The 17359-nt window shown below is 35.3% G+C and overlaps 1 protein-coding gene across 2 annotated transcripts in view; it reads right to left on the minus strand.

Annotated features, from left to right (window-relative positions):
• Window positions 1-3323: 3323 nt before the first annotated feature.
• LOC127834373 (monocarboxylate transporter 5-like) overlaps window positions 3324-17359 on the minus strand; it is a 42397-nt gene continuing 28361 nt past the window's right edge. For both annotated transcript variants that reach the window (XM_052360169.1, XM_052360154.1), the window contains exon 6: window positions 3324-3514. In XM_052360169.1, the coding sequence (XP_052216129.1) occupies window positions 3345-3514 (170 nt within the window). In that variant the 3' untranslated portion in view covers window positions 3324-3344. The remainder of the gene's footprint in view (window positions 3515-17359) is intronic.

The following is a 17359-nucleotide window of genomic DNA, read 5'->3' on the forward strand; positions in this document are numbered from 1 at the left end:
AAAAGAGAATAAAATTGAATAAAAATATAAAAGTAACCCTCAAATGGGCTCGAACCATTGACCCCATGGAGTAAAGGTCTACCGTTTGGACCACTCGGTCATCCATGCTCATACAATCAATTTTATGTAAGCAATCCTCGTATCTCACAAAATATAACGAAAACAGTCGATTTAATTTTTAAATTTACTCGATGTCAATACTATAAGTACTCCTATCAGTATGTCAGTAATGGCATCTTTAAATTTTAACAAATTTTTAAGTACGTTGTGTGAATTCACAGATCTACATTACTTAAAGAATGTTATCTTGAAAAAGACGAGCTAAAACACACATTTAAATTTTTCCTCTTTACGAGGGGCCGCCATCTTGTTTTCTAAAGTAGTTCCAAATCCAATATGACGGCGGCCTACGTACATCAGAGAGACGGTGTGGTGTAGCCCACTGTCTGGTGTGTTCAGATTGCAATATTTCTGACAATCGCTCTTGCGTGCTGAATATGATTCATTTGTATTTAAAATAGTTTTCATGAAATGCATTTTGACCCCTTTTATTTATCCTCAATGCAGTATCTACATACGTGTGAGCTGTATCGACTATTTAAATTAAATTGTGAGAATGTATTATGATATCACAGATAACACTCCTGTTTAATTGTAAAAAGGTTTTTGTGACATTGTCGTGGGCTTAAGAATATTTCAAAACCGATGGTGGGTACATCCAATAGTGTACATGTAATAACTAAATAAGCTGGAAAGCTACGGTATATATGTATCTGTCCTTAAATTATATAGACCCATGAACTATTTTATTTAGTACTATTTAATGTGTTTTGAAATCAGATACCATAAAAAGTATATATCGAGTTAATGGGTAATTTATTTCTTATTCTGCGATTCTTACGCACGAACGTTTGTATTAAAATTCGTACGTACGTTACATAAAGACGTTCGCACTTTTAAGATTTCTTTAGAATACTACGATAGTAAAATCTTCAATTGTAGGTTTGAAATGAAGTTCCAATATAATTAAGCACCATGTATCAATTTGAATAAACAGGAAAATACGGAGAAATTAGAAAATTTAAAAGGAAATTGTGTAACCTAAAGTATAAAAAGTCTGTATTTATTTGAACGTTGAAAATAAGATGTTGTATATGCTTAAAGAAGTATATATGTCCTCGCAACTTAAATAACCGACCGGTGGCTTAGCTAGTTCATTTCTTGTTGCTGTCTAGATGTAGCGTGCATTTTGCAAGTGTGTTTGTGTGTGTGTGTTTAAATGGTACAAGACTGTCTGCCTCTTGAAACGTCATTGAGAGTCGATTCCCATCTGTGGCCCATAAGATGGAAAAAGAGAACCCCAAAAGGTTAATCAACTATGGTTTATAAAATTATATAAAATATCATTATGTGTACATAGTTTTAATTTAAAAGCCAATAATGTGTAGCCTTCATTGCAATTATGTGTTGCTTGATGGGAATTGTACCTGGTAAAGTGTGATGTTTACATGTACTACTTGGTAGTGTAGGATCATGAAATACATATTTAGTTTACTTTAGATTTGTCCATTTAAGAATCATGAATAATAATAGTTATGGTAGACATTTGATATTTTAAATAAAATGTAAGATTTTCAAAATATGATATGGTTTGGTAACATTTAACGTAATGGAAATAAAGCAAAAATACGTCTGAAAGATATTCTTTTTAGCCTGCTTGCCATCCGGAATTCATAAATTACTGATTTCTGACTGAACAAAGAAAGGCGAAAATTGTATTTTTATTTTGATAATTGTAGATCGGATGAACATATTCTAGTTCCATATCAATGGCAGCCTTTCGGCATTGTCATGCACAGAATAGAAGTTTGTTGTAATCCTGCCACTGGGATCAAAACTGGTCCCACCCTGGGGTTCATTGCTTCCCTTATTGGTATAATTATAGTGCAGATGTAAAATATCTTCTCATCTGGTTTGGTATTTGGAATATATAACCGTATGATAGTCCTCAGCTAAGTTTGTTTAAATAATGTCGATGGTTCAAAATTGGCCCAACCCTGGGGGCTTAGTGTCTTAATTATATCTTTGTCGAGTTTGAAAATGGCTGTTGTCGGTTTAAACACGTTCATTAGGGGACGCAAGTTTCCTGATTGGATTTACTCTAAAGTGAAAAAAAAATCGAAATAATATAAGTCGTTTTTTTTCTTATCCAATTTTCATTAAACCTGCTTAGATCATTTGTTTCAATTATATCTTCACGAAGTTCGAAAATAGTTGCATGAACATCAGCAAAGTTGCTCAGGACTCTTTATCTGCGTGAAGTTCGATGTGAGCGACCTAGCGGCCTTTGACTCTCTTGCTGCGTTTGAATGACGCATAATTTGTTTGTATGCAGAATTGATTGTTCATAGTTAAGTGACTCCAGGCATCCGATATTCAACAAACAATTCAGGTGTCGATCACAGTTCAACCTTTACTCATTGATGCGACGTTAATCGAGTTGAATGTACAATGTGCATCACACTGGCCACTCAAAGTTCCAGGGTTGTCAATTCCGTTGTTTTAGCTATTCTCCCTAAGCCAACTGACATAGTTCCAAATGTGTCACAGGTCACGGAGATAAAACGGTTTATGCCGAGTTCTGTTGATTATTTTTGACGACTTTGTTAATGTTGTACGTAGATCTGCATTGTTTGGTATATTAAATACTAAACTATTTTTATTTCCGTAGTGCGGTTGCAGTATAACGTTATTATTATGGGTCTAGTGGTTAATAGTATGTGCATTTGATTTTGATACTGTTACGCTTTGCTTGATTTGCATTCAGTTATTGTGTCCAGACAGAATAATTTTAACATATTTCAGTAATATTTAGTTTAAATATACCATGCGTCTACCAGTTAGCATTTCATACAGATCTCAAGTGGATCCTACCTAAGTCATATTGAGGAAAATTAAAATCCGATAAATTTAAATTTATATTGATTTAAATTACTGCATAGTTGACTTACTAAAAGTATTAATAGGCAAACATTACTCGATTTTAAATATTTCTTGAAAACAAATCAATTTTAGAGAATTACAGAATTGTGAGTAAACACGATGTGCTACGCATTGTTATTTTTTTCCATATTTTCTGAATCTACTTTACCCTCCACAGAATGACTTAAATAAACGTTGACAAACTCGTCTTAAATAAGTCACCAGAACTCGGCAAAAAAGTTTTATAGAGTGAAAGAATTGGAACAACGTGAAACTGACATGTCGTAATGGGCGCTGTGGAGAAAATCCCGATATTAATGAATCGATTGTGAAAAAAAACATCTGACATAGTCTTAATTTATTCAAACTTCTGTATTATCCTTACGTTCAACATAACCAGGGATAAATAAGTGTTGCTGTTGTTCGCTTTGTTCGGTTGCATCGTCAATGTTGTCGTCTTGGCGACATTCCCGCCGTCGCAATAGGTATGCGCCCGCAATGGCAAGGATACATCCCAGAATGAGAACAGCGCCTGTGTGGAAACAGGATCTGTAAGCTACATGTATATATTCAAATAAACAGTCATATTATTTATCAACGTGCAACTATTAGCGTTTGGGGTTTCATTGTTTGCTGTATTGAATTGTTTTATTATATATTTCATCTTACAGGCACCTTTAGTGGTACTTCGAGAAAACTACAGAGCTGCATGTTATAGCCACAATTGCACCAGTGGTGCCAAACATATAAGGCCAATATCTGACAAATCGATGCCATGTCATGTTAACACTTGATTAACTAAATATACTCGTCAAATCCATATTTATGCACACAGAAACCAATTTACCGCCCGACCATTAGTCAGGAAAAAAACTGCCAGCCTACACTGGATTTACGTTTTTAACGTGACTTCCGTTAAACGAAAAATTCCACAAAAGCGGAAAGTGTCGTCCCTGATAAGCCTGTTCGGACTGCACAGACTAATCTGGGACGACACTTTACCCGCAGATCACTCTCTCATATAATCATACACTCATACCTGACATCATGAAATTGTAATGGTGGGAGGAAGTCACTTCATACATGTAACATGACAATTAAAAAAACGTGTTGTCAATGATATTATAACCATACCATATATGGTCATTTCGATCGGGTGTAAAGTTAGATTATTAAAACCTGCTGTAACCTGAATAAGTTCAATTTCAGTAAGTTAGACAATACTGCTTAATTTATCAAATATGTCATGCAAATCTCACTATGCGTAATAGCTGTAACACAGGAAATAACATATATTGCATTAAGTACATTTGTCCCAATAGGAACGATATTTTGAATACGTTTTTATTGTTGCACTTATCATAGCATTAACGTCGCCACTTCACCTGCTATCTGAGGTCAAGCGATAAAGCCGAGCCCGCAAAAGAAGTACTCTAGGCCATGCGCGTCGGATATCCGGTCCTCACCGACGAAATCCAGAGTAATCGGCGTCATCAGGGAGTTTGAGCCACCTGTAAAAATTCCCGCTATCACAGCGAAGGCGAACTTCGCTCCGTCCATGCTTGCGTACAAGGGATATGATATGGTTCGAGCACCGGATACACCAAGGCAGCATATATGTATTATTAATGAGTTTAATTTGTTTCTAATGAAGCTAATCGCCGAGATGAATCGTCCGGATGTATTTCATATTCCGAATATTGACATAATTAACGTCACATCCACGTCGCTGTTACCTTTGGTCAGCATGATATTTGGTAGATGCATGAGACAGACGGACAACATAAAGTTCGAGGCTGTTGTGCAGGTAAATTTAACAGGAATGGGGCATTAGACAAAAGAGAAACATCGAAACAGACGAAAACTTTACTATTACATCCCATGATTTGGCCATCTTTTTTTCGTTCCCGTTTTCGGTCATTTTGTTACTGTAGTTCTCGGGAATTCGGTCTGCAAAGTAGTGCAATGACACATATTTGTGCTGTTATTCCAGTGGTCATAAGAAACATGCCCTTCAGCGCTTATCTGTCCAGAAGAAGAAAATGTCAAGGGTGAAGCAACAAACATTGCGAGCCCAATCACCGCCTGGCTGAGAGCAATGACCAACTTCTTCCGCTTCTCGAAATAGTACGCCAATACGACGACAAGAGGGACGCTAACCAAGGCATTTCTCGAACCTGAAAATGTCACTACTGTTTAATCTTTTAGATTTTATAAAATGTTGTTAGGTTATATAACCGTATAATATTTATTTCCAAAATTAACAGAACATATGTTTATTTTTTCATTATACATTTTTACATTAATTATTTATAATTTAAGAGAAATAGGCTGCATAATACTGCCGGTTACGCATTATCTAGAATTATATTTTAACAAAACTTGTGTGTTTCCTCATAAAATCCCGAATATAAAGATCAGGAGATCTATGTTTTGTACCAAAGCACTCGCTACGTATGATGACGTCACTAAGACTGCACCAATCAACATGCTCATTCGGCATGAGTAGGTGTCCATTTCTATAGAAACCAGTGGACCTAGCAAGAAAAATGACCATGAAAAGAAAGGAAATGGATACAATTAGTATTGCATGTGATTTGGTAGTGTTTATTTTTATATTAAATGCTGCATGGGCAAATGTGTACGTATTAAATATCCTCATTTAAAAACGTGGGTCCCATTTTGAAGGATCATACAAAAGTGAAAGTAAATACAAACAAGATAGCCTAAAGGGCTTAGGTCGCTCACCTACGACATGTATAAACTAAACTTTAATGTGCAAATAGTGTGATATTTGTGTCATAACTATGGTTTTGATCTAGGGTTTTACTCTCTATGACATAGATTAGAAATGGTCTGAAAATGTATTTGAACAAATGAAAGTTTTTACTATGGACATATTTCAAAAACAAGTACACCTAGTATAAGGCTAATGTTTAACCCCAGGGACATGACTTAAAAAACCCAGAGGAACACCATACGATGTCAAGCACCACATATTAAACATTAATTCCTTGAGATTTCATAAAATATTATTTTAAAAATATATTTGTTATATAAGTCAATATACATTATGTGAACATTCGGGCATTACAAGTTTTCTTTTGACAACACCGCTAAAAGATCGTATATGCCAAACATACCTCTGGGCCTGCGGTTGCAGAGAAAAAGAGTTCGCTATTGACATGGAATTGATTATGGAAACAAGTAACCGCTTGGGTAAGACTTTATTTAGGTCATGGTCAGTATCTGAACAGTTCAGATAGGCTACCACTATACGATGTTACACATAGAAGATTACATCACTGACCCATGTGGGTTCAGAGAAGATGTTCAAAGTAATGTTATCTCTAAGTCTAAATATATTCCTTTGACTCCCTGGACATGGCCAGTTTTGAACCCGGGGGCATTAGTTGAACAACTTTAGTAGAGGCCCACCAAACAACTGTTCATGCCAAATACCAAACCTTTCGGACTTTCGGTTTCAGAGAATGCTGTTTAAGTTTTCACTGTATGCATATTAAGAAAAACAATAACTTCTAGAACATGACCAATTTAGACCACATGGGGATTATTTGGGCAACATCATACGATGTTACAAACCAAATATTAAATATCTTAGTCTTGCGGTTTAATAGATGATTTAAACTTATTTAATATATATGCATATGTTATACATGTGACTTCTTGGCCTTGACAAGTTTAGACTCCTGATGCATAATTTGAACATACTTAGTACATGTCCACTAGCCATTGTTACACACCAAATCCTTTAAAAGCACTGATCATTGTGATTTCAGAGTAAAACTGTTTTGCAGTTTTCATTTCTTTTTTTAAATGTTTTAGCTCTGGTTATCTACATGTGCAATGGATCGGAAAGATTTGAAAAAACGATGAACGAGGGTCATCCAAGGATCACACAGTGTATAAACCAATTGTATCATCCCGGATGTTGCGAAGTGATTGCCATAGCGTAACGGCAATATTTACCTACCGCTGTTAATTTTGATACAAATCAATGGATTAATACTGCAAAAAAGTAAGTAAACTCTGTACTTTAGATCTTGTAGAGCATTAAGTTTCCACTTCGAAGAAGTTGTTGTGTATGATAACATTAAAAATCACCAAAGAAAACTGGAAAACACATGTTGCTCTTTGCCAAAATATCCTTTTTTGTCTAAAATCTGTTTCGAAATATACATATTTTTGTATTTAATATATTGCAATTGAAGTCAAATAACTCTCATGATACATATAATCTATCGGCATTTTGAATATACTAAGATATTGATTAAAATACACAATATGGTTTTTAAAATGACTGTATCATATATTGCAGTGATGCTGTATCATTGATTGCGATTACATTATATGCATTCTGTATCAATTATTGCGATAAATCTATGCCAAATTTGGAGATTTTGTATCATTTATTGTGATTAACAATAATTGATTAAGTCATGTATTTTGTCTGTTTTAGGCACAATGGAAGAATTCCAATACACTGACTGTGATTTTTCAACAAGCGTTTTCGGACACACAATTAATCACTGCACATCAAAACATGAAAGTGGAAACCTGAAAATAAAAATCCCAAAATACTGTGCTACCAACAAACAATTATTATCGTATTTCAAAGACTTCGAAATCATACCAAAAGAGTTAAAATCTTTAACAATTATTCCAAATAATGAAACAAACATAAAATACAAATTTCAAAATGTGAACAAGAATCACCACTGAAAAAAATCTGAAGCCAACAACATTAGTTAAAGATGTGCACAGAACGCTTGAATAAAATAGTGAAATTGGAGGCAATAATGAAGCTGATCTTAATATTTACTTTGAAGGCATGTTATTATCGAAAACATCGACTGCAGTGCAAACAGAACCATGTGTAGTGGTTAAAACCGATGCAATTGAAAAACGTGACATTGAAACAGTTGAATATTAATCCGGCAAAATTCCAGCGGTGTTGGAATGGTTTTCATTTGAAAGCACCCGTGATATGCGATATTCCGAAGAAGTGAAGCAGTTTTGGCGGATAGGACTTCTGCGTTTAAAAGGGACATTCCTCAGGTTTATGTTTGGTTGGAAAGAGGCAGAACTGACAGGGTGCTTTCAAACCTGAGGACTCTTCTATAAACTTTGCTGTGCCATCTTGGTCTTGTCTTGAAGAGTCGTATCTTGCTCAGAAGATAAACTAATGTCGGCCTAGGGTTTGTGGAGATATGATTAAGTTGATCAAAGAAGATGACTCTGGACAATTGAAAACCTTTAAGTTATGCGTAGACGGTAAGAAGATCAATTTAGGAAGACAGAACAAGAAGTATGGTGATGTTGATTTTGGGCGAAAGGAAGGGCATCCAGCACTGTCTGAGAGAATTTAAGGCTTAAATAGTGATATTGATAAAATAAAGCATTATTCTAAAATACTTGAAACTACCGCCTAAGCCAAAAACTTCGATTGACTCGTCCGCCATGTTTCTGTAAAATATAAATGATTTAGTTCTATATTAATGTTTTCCAAAAATGCACAGAGTTACTATAAATCACCTAAATAATCATTACTATCACTCCCATCATGAAGATCATCATCATCGTTATCATCAGTAAAATTGGTATCATCATTAGCAACAGCAACACCACCAGCAGCAGCATAAACTGTTCGTACTGGCAATCTGTGTTAAATTACGTATGACCTGAAAGAGAAACGATATTCTCTTCAACTATATAATGAAAGGGTAACCTTGATTTTGGATGATGTAGAATTTGCATTATTTTTCCAAAACATAAGCACATGTATATAATGTACACTTACGTGTGAGAATTACTGAAATCCCGTATTATTATAGGCCATGCAACAGTGGCTATATCATACATGCATATTTTAATATAGAACGAAGTTTCAGCTAAAACAAATTTGAAATAAATAACGGACAGAAATACCTGCAAATTATATTCCTTAAATCGAAAAGAGTATAACAAAATATCCGCAGTCTTTTCACTGTTATTTACCAACACTTGTACATGCATGTGTGTGCCAGCTATCTATTTATAGATACACATGCTAACGTTGTTTCTTACTAAGACTTACCGCCAGTGTTAAACATAGGTACTCATGAAATGAATGAAACTGTTTCGTAGATGTTTAAAACATTTAGGAGGACGAAAAAATGACATGTTAACTTCAATCACATATTGAAAATCCCAATAATTGATACATAATAATCGCTATAATCATACAAATGATTGATTCAGTTTATGCAATAATTGATACAGAAGTAGATGCACACGTGTGTAGTATTAAATGTATATATCTGATATAAGAAAGACTCACTAAAATACGTTGTACTGATCGAAAGTGCACATTCTTTATCTAACATCAGCTGTATAAATAGTTTTTGTTATTTGTTTAACGGCCAGTTCAACAAGGATTCCAAAACTAGATCATGTCAATTTGACGAGATGTTCGGTGATCAGTAACGCATTTCTTCCTTATTTCAATATATACAGTGCATAACAGCATGCCCTAGATATCTGCATTCAAATCTGAATATTAATTACTGTTTGAAGACCATCATAATGACAAAAAAGAAAATAATTTACCTTTCTAGCAACGCACGAATGCCAAATATTCATTTCGCCGTGGCAATCACATCGTAACATCCGGGGATGATACCATTGGTTTATACACTGAATACTGTTACGTTTTGTTAAATTCTGTCAATGGATTAAAGAGATAAATGGTTAGAACAAAAAGTTAACGCACTATCGGACGACCTTCATGTACATCACGGTATCCGAAAACCTACATTGCGCTCTCTGTGCTCAGGTTAGCTAAAAATAGACCAAGCTGAATAGTTTGTACTCATGTGTGTATAACAATGTAGAAAGTCGATATCAATTAGTGCAAAAACGAGTAACATAAAACACAAGAAATAAAACAGGTTTCCTACCCAGCAAACTCAACAGCCCAGAATTGAGAGATTCGATGACCGACGTCTTGGCAGCGTTCTCGCCGTAATACGTCAGAAGGGCGAAGTAGATGACACCGCACATGAATATTGGCGTCGATAAGAAGAATATCCCAGAATATACCGCGACAAGCAATAGCCATGCCCACCCCTTGTCGACGTCGTTGGCGCATTTTGCTGCTGCTGCTGTTTGCGTCATGGTCTTTGGGCAAATATATATGAATGAGATATAATTATAATGGAAAGGTCATTATGTTAATTAAGAAAATATGGTCAAAGGTACCAAACAGTATCGAAAACTCAACATGTAAAAGTTTAGGACCAGGGTAGGTATGGTTAGTAAAAACAAACAAACTTTTTACGCCAAATGTAATTTAGGTAATAGTATTAGCTTAAGTTGAGATTTCTGTTCAGAAAACACTGGTTTGCAAATTCGATTCGCAAGTCTTTTAAGTTCGTTATTCAGAATGACATATTGTTGTTATTTTTCTGATGAACAATTATACTGCAAACGTTATTTAAATTGTTCACGTAGACGCCATCGTCTGAATACAACCAGATAAAGAGACAAACAACTCAAAACATAAATTATTCATAATTAATTACGAAAATGGGGCATTTGAATATAAATAAACCGTTTAGTGATGTCACACATGATGAAATCTTTCATTTGTAATAATAACGCTTGAAAATATGTTCATGGCTTTTTTTAAAGTATATTATCTTTCGATTCAACAAACCATACTCATGTATTTCATTCATGGATAATTACAATCAGACTAAATCAGTTCATTTATACTAATACGGCTTTCGCAGGCACGCAACAGTACTGGAAAATTCGTCAGCTTATATGACCTGTGAAAGTAAAATCACAGAAAGACAGTATTACCAAAAAAAAGAGCCCACTAAAAGTACTTACACGTACGTGTCAATAAACGAAGTAAATCAGCCATGAGCTAGTTCCTTTATGGTTATAAACAGAGATTCAGACATGACGGCATTATTGTTTTGTTTGAATCGCGAAACTTTAACTTTGGTATATTAAAATGTAGATTACATTCAATAGATTGGAACTTTGGTCTGTTTATTTGCTGTTTTTTTTTTAAACATTATGACAAACTAATTGGACGCCCATATACGATGGTTAGAAATACTTATTGTATCAATACAATATTTATTTGTTGAGATCTTATCCAGCTAACGTCACATTTGCTTGATCCGAATAAACTATTGTTACTATTAATAAGAAAATCCTGAAACAACCATATTACCCACCGAAACAACAACATTATCCCGACCCCCAAAACAACAACAAAAACAGTGGGCAATTGCATATCGTATTGCCAAAGTGATCAAGGCGCTTTGTACCTAGATGACCTGGGTTCAAATCTAAGTGGCAGAAACGCATTTGTATTTTATTTACATTTAATTTTATTTATATTTCTTCTCGTTACTTTTCTACATTGGCATTTAAGTTTGTTTGCTTTAATATGTCAAGCTTTTTCTCCGAAAGACTCGATTGATATATCCGGATATAATTGTGAACAAGACCCTTTAATGGTTTTTGTTTACACTGACGTATTACGATTGCCATCTACACTTCAACCAGTCATTATAGATGAAGTGATCGTTCACGCTGCTTGTTTGCTATTTATTGCGTTTTGCAACTATTAGTAAAGGCAGAAAAATAACTTCCAAGCGTGAAAAAAACATGATTATGCTGTGTTTAAAAAACATGGGCTAAAAACTCTCATACATGCAATTATTTTGCAACAGTTAATACAAGAAAGTCATCAACATCACCGTTGATGTTTATGTATTTTAAGCATACAAAACCTTGAAACTCCACAGTGCATATAAGTAAAAACTCGCGTGTTCAGCGCACGAGATGTTTGTCGATAAATCAAGAAAGATTTATTTACTATAAGCCGTGTTTGTTTAAGTTCGTAACCTTATCAGTACCTGTAGAAAAAAACAAACACACTGAACATGATTTGACCTACATACGTCTGTATCCTAGTTGCAATATTCAAACTCCCACCTACTGAAAAAGCTCAATGCATTTAATAAGAACTAGTTTGTATCAGTATCAGCCCGTGTCGAGTGTTTATTTCGACATAAGTCATGTTAATAAGTTTTTATCGAAGGTTGCAACTTATGACCCGGAGTTACTCAGCACTCCATTCGAGCTGTAGCTTCTATTTTCATCTATTTAGTTTCTTCACGATACGATATTGCATTTTGGTGTGGTCTTGTGTTTTAAGGTGGAGCCGGTGTATGGTACATAAACTCCACCTGTCGGGTATGGAAACCACCAACCAAGCTCACATGCGCCGGGGGCGGGGCGGAGCTTGAATCCGGGTCGACAAGGTGATCGCCACCACCGGGTATTTGCAACTAGACGAATGAATGATTTCACAGTGGTTGAATGTGTGTTTTATATGCTCGAAAAGCTCTAGACATTTTGTACTGCAGGTAAACAATGGGATATAGAGCAGGAATTTTATTATATGAGCCTCGCTCTGGGAAAATGGGGCTTAATGCATGTGCGTAAAGTGTTAAGTGCGAGGCCTATATGCATGTTTACACAATGTTATACAGCAGTATTTTATACCTGCCTTTGTTTTGGAAGACGATTGGTATGGTGGTATAGTGCTCATCACACTAACTTAAATTTCGCTATTTCGAAACCTATTATTTTTTCACCGGCACAATGTCATGTATTTTATAGTGTTTTATTTTACTTCGAATTATTTGTATTTTTTTATAATTTCCGTTCTCGGGGTACATTGTATTAAACTTAAGAGTACTTTTAAGTAGTACCTGAGCCGAAAATAACCAATGAAAAATCAGTGACATTTATCTCGACCAAAGAAAGCAGGACCATTTGCATTTAAACACAATTGTTTACCGGGTAAATCTTTTACTCATTTTCACGTGCTACCTAATTTGAATTATATACCGTTAATTACGTTCGAGATGGAAACCTATGCAAATGTGAACAGTATGCAGATAATTTGTCCGTTTGTTAGTCATCGTGTTTGACATTTATGTATATATATGAGCCGTGCTCTGTGAAAAGGGGGTTTATGCATGTTTAATCTGGGACGACACTTTCCGGCTTAACTTAATTTTTGCTAAGAAGAGACTTCCTTTGAACAAAAAAATATCATAAAAGCGGAAAGTGTCGTCCCTGATTAGCCTGTGCGGACTGCACAGGCTAATCTCGGATGATACTTTACCAGGGTTCGACACTAAGGCACGTCCGACAGACATTGTCTAGTAAGATCGGTGGTCGGGCTAGTAAAACTGCGGGCTAGCTTGTCCGACTGGTCGTACATAAATAAAAAAAATCTATACTGATTCATATAACTATAAATAACTGCTGTGAAAACCTTTACTTTTAATGTGTAAAATTACTCTTGTATCCGTTATTAACATTAAAACAAAACTAGTATACATGTATTTAAATAAACGCGGATCATTCACATGATTCATCGCTATTTTTAGACGCAAAGGAGAGCTTCCTGCAGAAATTGCTTGTTTCAATTGGTCAAGTTGTCATGAATATTAATGATTTTCTGCAGTGTCGTAAAACTGTAGAGCATGATTTTACGACTTCTATCGAAAATCGGTATCGTCAATGTAAACATTTTTGCGTAGCAGACAAGATAATGTTATTTAAAGAATGGCTTTGTTCAAGTTCGGATTTTTGTCCGACAAATCAGTTAATAAAAAAGAATCCGACGCTTAACTGACACGAAACGTAAATATGAAGAAACACGAAAACGTCAATTTTATCCTAGATGGAAAATCGAGTCAGTTCCCATGGCTTGAATTTGACAAAGAAAAGCAAAAAAAGGGGTTATTTTATTGTTTTATTCTATGAATAAAAAAATCTGGTGTTCACTGATTATTTACTGATAATCCTGGTTAAACAGTAACATGACACAATTGTGTTCATTTGCTATGTCATTTATAGTCTAGTAGACATCAGGTTTGGGCTAGTACATTTTAAGAGGAGCTGGTCCGACGGTCTTGCCGTTAACAAAGTTAATGTCGAACCCTGACTTTACGCACACACATTACACCCCCTTTTCTCCGAGCACGGCCCATATGTATACCGTTCAAGTTCGCCAGTTAACACACGTACATGTATGTGTGGGCACACGTATTGCTAAGTTTATAGGCATGATGTTTCATTGTGGGATGACCCGGAGTGTCGCCCACCACACGTACCGAGTTAACTCACTAGGCTAACGAACGTTGTCAATAAGGTTGAATAATAGCTGCAGATATTATTATTCATTTTAATACACTTAATTTTAGTATGCTCGCCATGATTTTCGAAAATACATGTACGCACATTCCAATAGTATGTCGCTTGGCTTCGTTCGAACACTGTAAGTAGCGCCCGACCGTTCACAATTTTACAGCGCTGGATAACAAATCTGAGGATCGCGGTTCGATCCGCAGCCGGCAAAATAACTTGTTAGGATTGGTCATCTTATCCTTTCTACGCATATCCCCTCCTACTTCAACAGAAACTGGGATAATTGTTCGCACCTAATACTGGAAAAACAGCTTACCATTGAAGTGTGCGATTCTGTTGATAAGGCGAAAACCAACTGAACACACAACAATAAATCAAACACTGTAAATATGATGACTGCAGTGTGAAAAGCATTTGCCTAGGTGCAATTTATGACCAGCGTATATAGAACATATTTAATGAGGTGCATTGTGACCAGCACCAGTAGAATCATGTTATTGCTCTAGCACACTTTCTACAAACCACCAAAGTGATAGAAAACCGTCAGGTATGTAATGTCAAGTACAAATAATTGAAGATGTAGAAACTGTCAGTTATACATTGCCAAGTAACAATTCACTGAAGTCATAGGAGCTGTCAATTATACATAGTCAAGTGACAAAACACTGAAGATGTAGAAACTGTCAGTTATACATAGTCAAGTGACAAACACTGAATATGTAGAAACTGTCAATTATATTTTGTTAAGTAACAAAACACTGAATATGTAGAAACTCTCAGTTATACATTTAAATGCAACAAATCACTGAAGTGTAAAAGTGGTACAATCAGTTATACATGGTCAATTAATCTGATGATTGTTTTTGAAAATATTAATAAATCGTTATAACGTTATAGCGTTTTATTTTTCTTTGTATTTGCATTATATTACCAAATATTTGTTAAAAGGTATACACAACAGAGATTATGTCTGAAAAACAAAATTAAAATAAAATGATCATAGATCTACATTCCAGAAACTATTGCGAGTCCCGGCTGAAAACGAGTAAGGAACAGACAATTTAAGTTTGTACAGTTTATTTCATATCATTTCTACCGACATCTGACCAATAAAACTAGTTGAATACGTTTCACAATAAGAAGGCACAACACGCATCGTATTTACTACATTCAACAGACATAAAGTAAATAGTAAATGATACTACTTATACTATTTATTGCATAACAGCGAAACTTATGTAAAATATTAATGGAGATATCTATCAATTAACATAGATATATATTTGATAGAGACAATACTTGACACTGACGAATGTGCTGTTCATGGAGTGACCGTTCCTAAAAACAACTTCGGAAGGAAAGTCTTAAAAGTTTAAAATGTTTAACATTAACGGATTGATTATAGCTTTAACAGATACTAATGGTATTTCTTAAGACCTTTTTTTATCGGAAATATAGGATGAGATGTTTGAGATGTCAAAGATTGTGTACTCAACTGATGTTTTTCTGCTGGATGGATTTTGCTCTAAATTTACAGCTAATTGATCTTAATGTGTAGATGATAATAAAAGGAGGCATTTACGCTGCTACCAGTAGTATTGCCTTTGTCCGTTTCCACTATAGCCTATAAAGTCTCCAAATCTTGTTTACTCATGTCCTTTTGGAATGCTTTATGGATTTGGCTAAAAACATGTTACGGCTAAATGACCTTAATATATAGGTGAAGGAATCAATATATTTTCGGGAATCATGGCCCTGTTGTATTAAAAAAAAGTTTTAAGTTTATTTTTAAGGTATTTAAGTTATTTTAAGTTATTTTCTATTTGAAAGCAAGTCCTTGTTAACTGACAGATTTATTAATATGTTTCCAAACATGTAAGATGGGTGCATCAGTGTGTGGGACACATCTAGTTAACAATTGACCCTCGCTCTGAGAAAAAGGGGGTTTAATGCATGTGCTTAGAGATAGTCCCAGATTTGCCTGTGCAGGCCTCATATTGTATTACATGTTTAAAGAAAATCTCTTCCTAACCAAAATCCCGTTGAAACGGAAAGTGTCGTCCCTTATTAGCATGTGCGGACTACACAGGCTATTCTGGGAGGACACTATACAAATGCAATAAGCCCATTTTTTCAATTGCAAGGTTTGATTCCATTTTATGTTGACTATATTTGCCAAACCCCAAATATCTGACACCATCCATTTACTGTATATTTCTTATTCTCCATAGGAGGGAAGCCTGGAGCGTCTTGACAAGGAAAGCGAACTCGTGGAGAAACACTATGGCCACTACTTTTACTATAAATCATTAACAACAACATCACGGACACTATTGTGCAGCTTGAGTCGGCCATTGAAGATTTGTGCTCCACATCCCAGTGGAGGCCTGTCAGCTGAGTGTATTAAGAACATGAGAGCGGTGGGTGGAGGGGTTATTAGATGGGTGGGTTGAGGGGGATATGGATAAGTGGGAAATGTGGGTATAGCTAGCTGGTAGGGAAGAGGATGTGGGTAAGGAAATGTTGGTATAGCTCGTTCTGTGGGGTGGGTTAGTATTGAATAGTGGGGAATATGGATATAGCTAGCTGTTGGGTGAGGAGTTATATTGAATAGTGGGGAATATGGATATAGCTAGCTGTTGGGGTAGGATGTATATTCAATAGTTGGAAATATGAATATAGCTAGCAGTAAGGGAATGGGATTTGGGTATGGGAGTTGAAGTATAGCTAGCAGTTAGGGCAGGGAATTCGTGTAGAGCAATTAAACTTCTCTGCTTTATGCTCTAGTGGGTACTTTTTGGCTTGGTGTATTAGGCAAATGGCTACCCACGTGACTTCAGATCAAATGGTATTATATCTTGCACAAGTTGTTACAGTGAAACAGTTTTGACTTTTATTTGAAGTTTGAATTCATTTGATTTACATTAATGCTGTAGGTGGATATATGACTGTGAAACATGGTTTGATATTGTGCTATGATAGCAGTTGTTATTGATATGTTAATGATGTCCTCTGGACTTCAATCATTTTCAAAATATGAGGCTTCCACAAAACAGTTGTCAATTAGTATTATTAAATAAGGGATATTTGTAGTTTTAATTGGGGTATCAATTTTAATTCATGAGTG

The sequence above is a fragment of the Dreissena polymorpha genome, chromosome 6, assembly GCF_020536995.1.
Source record: "Dreissena polymorpha isolate Duluth1 chromosome 6, UMN_Dpol_1.0, whole genome shotgun sequence".
NCBI classification, from domain to species: Eukaryota; Metazoa; Mollusca; class Bivalvia; order Myida; family Dreissenidae; genus Dreissena; species Dreissena polymorpha.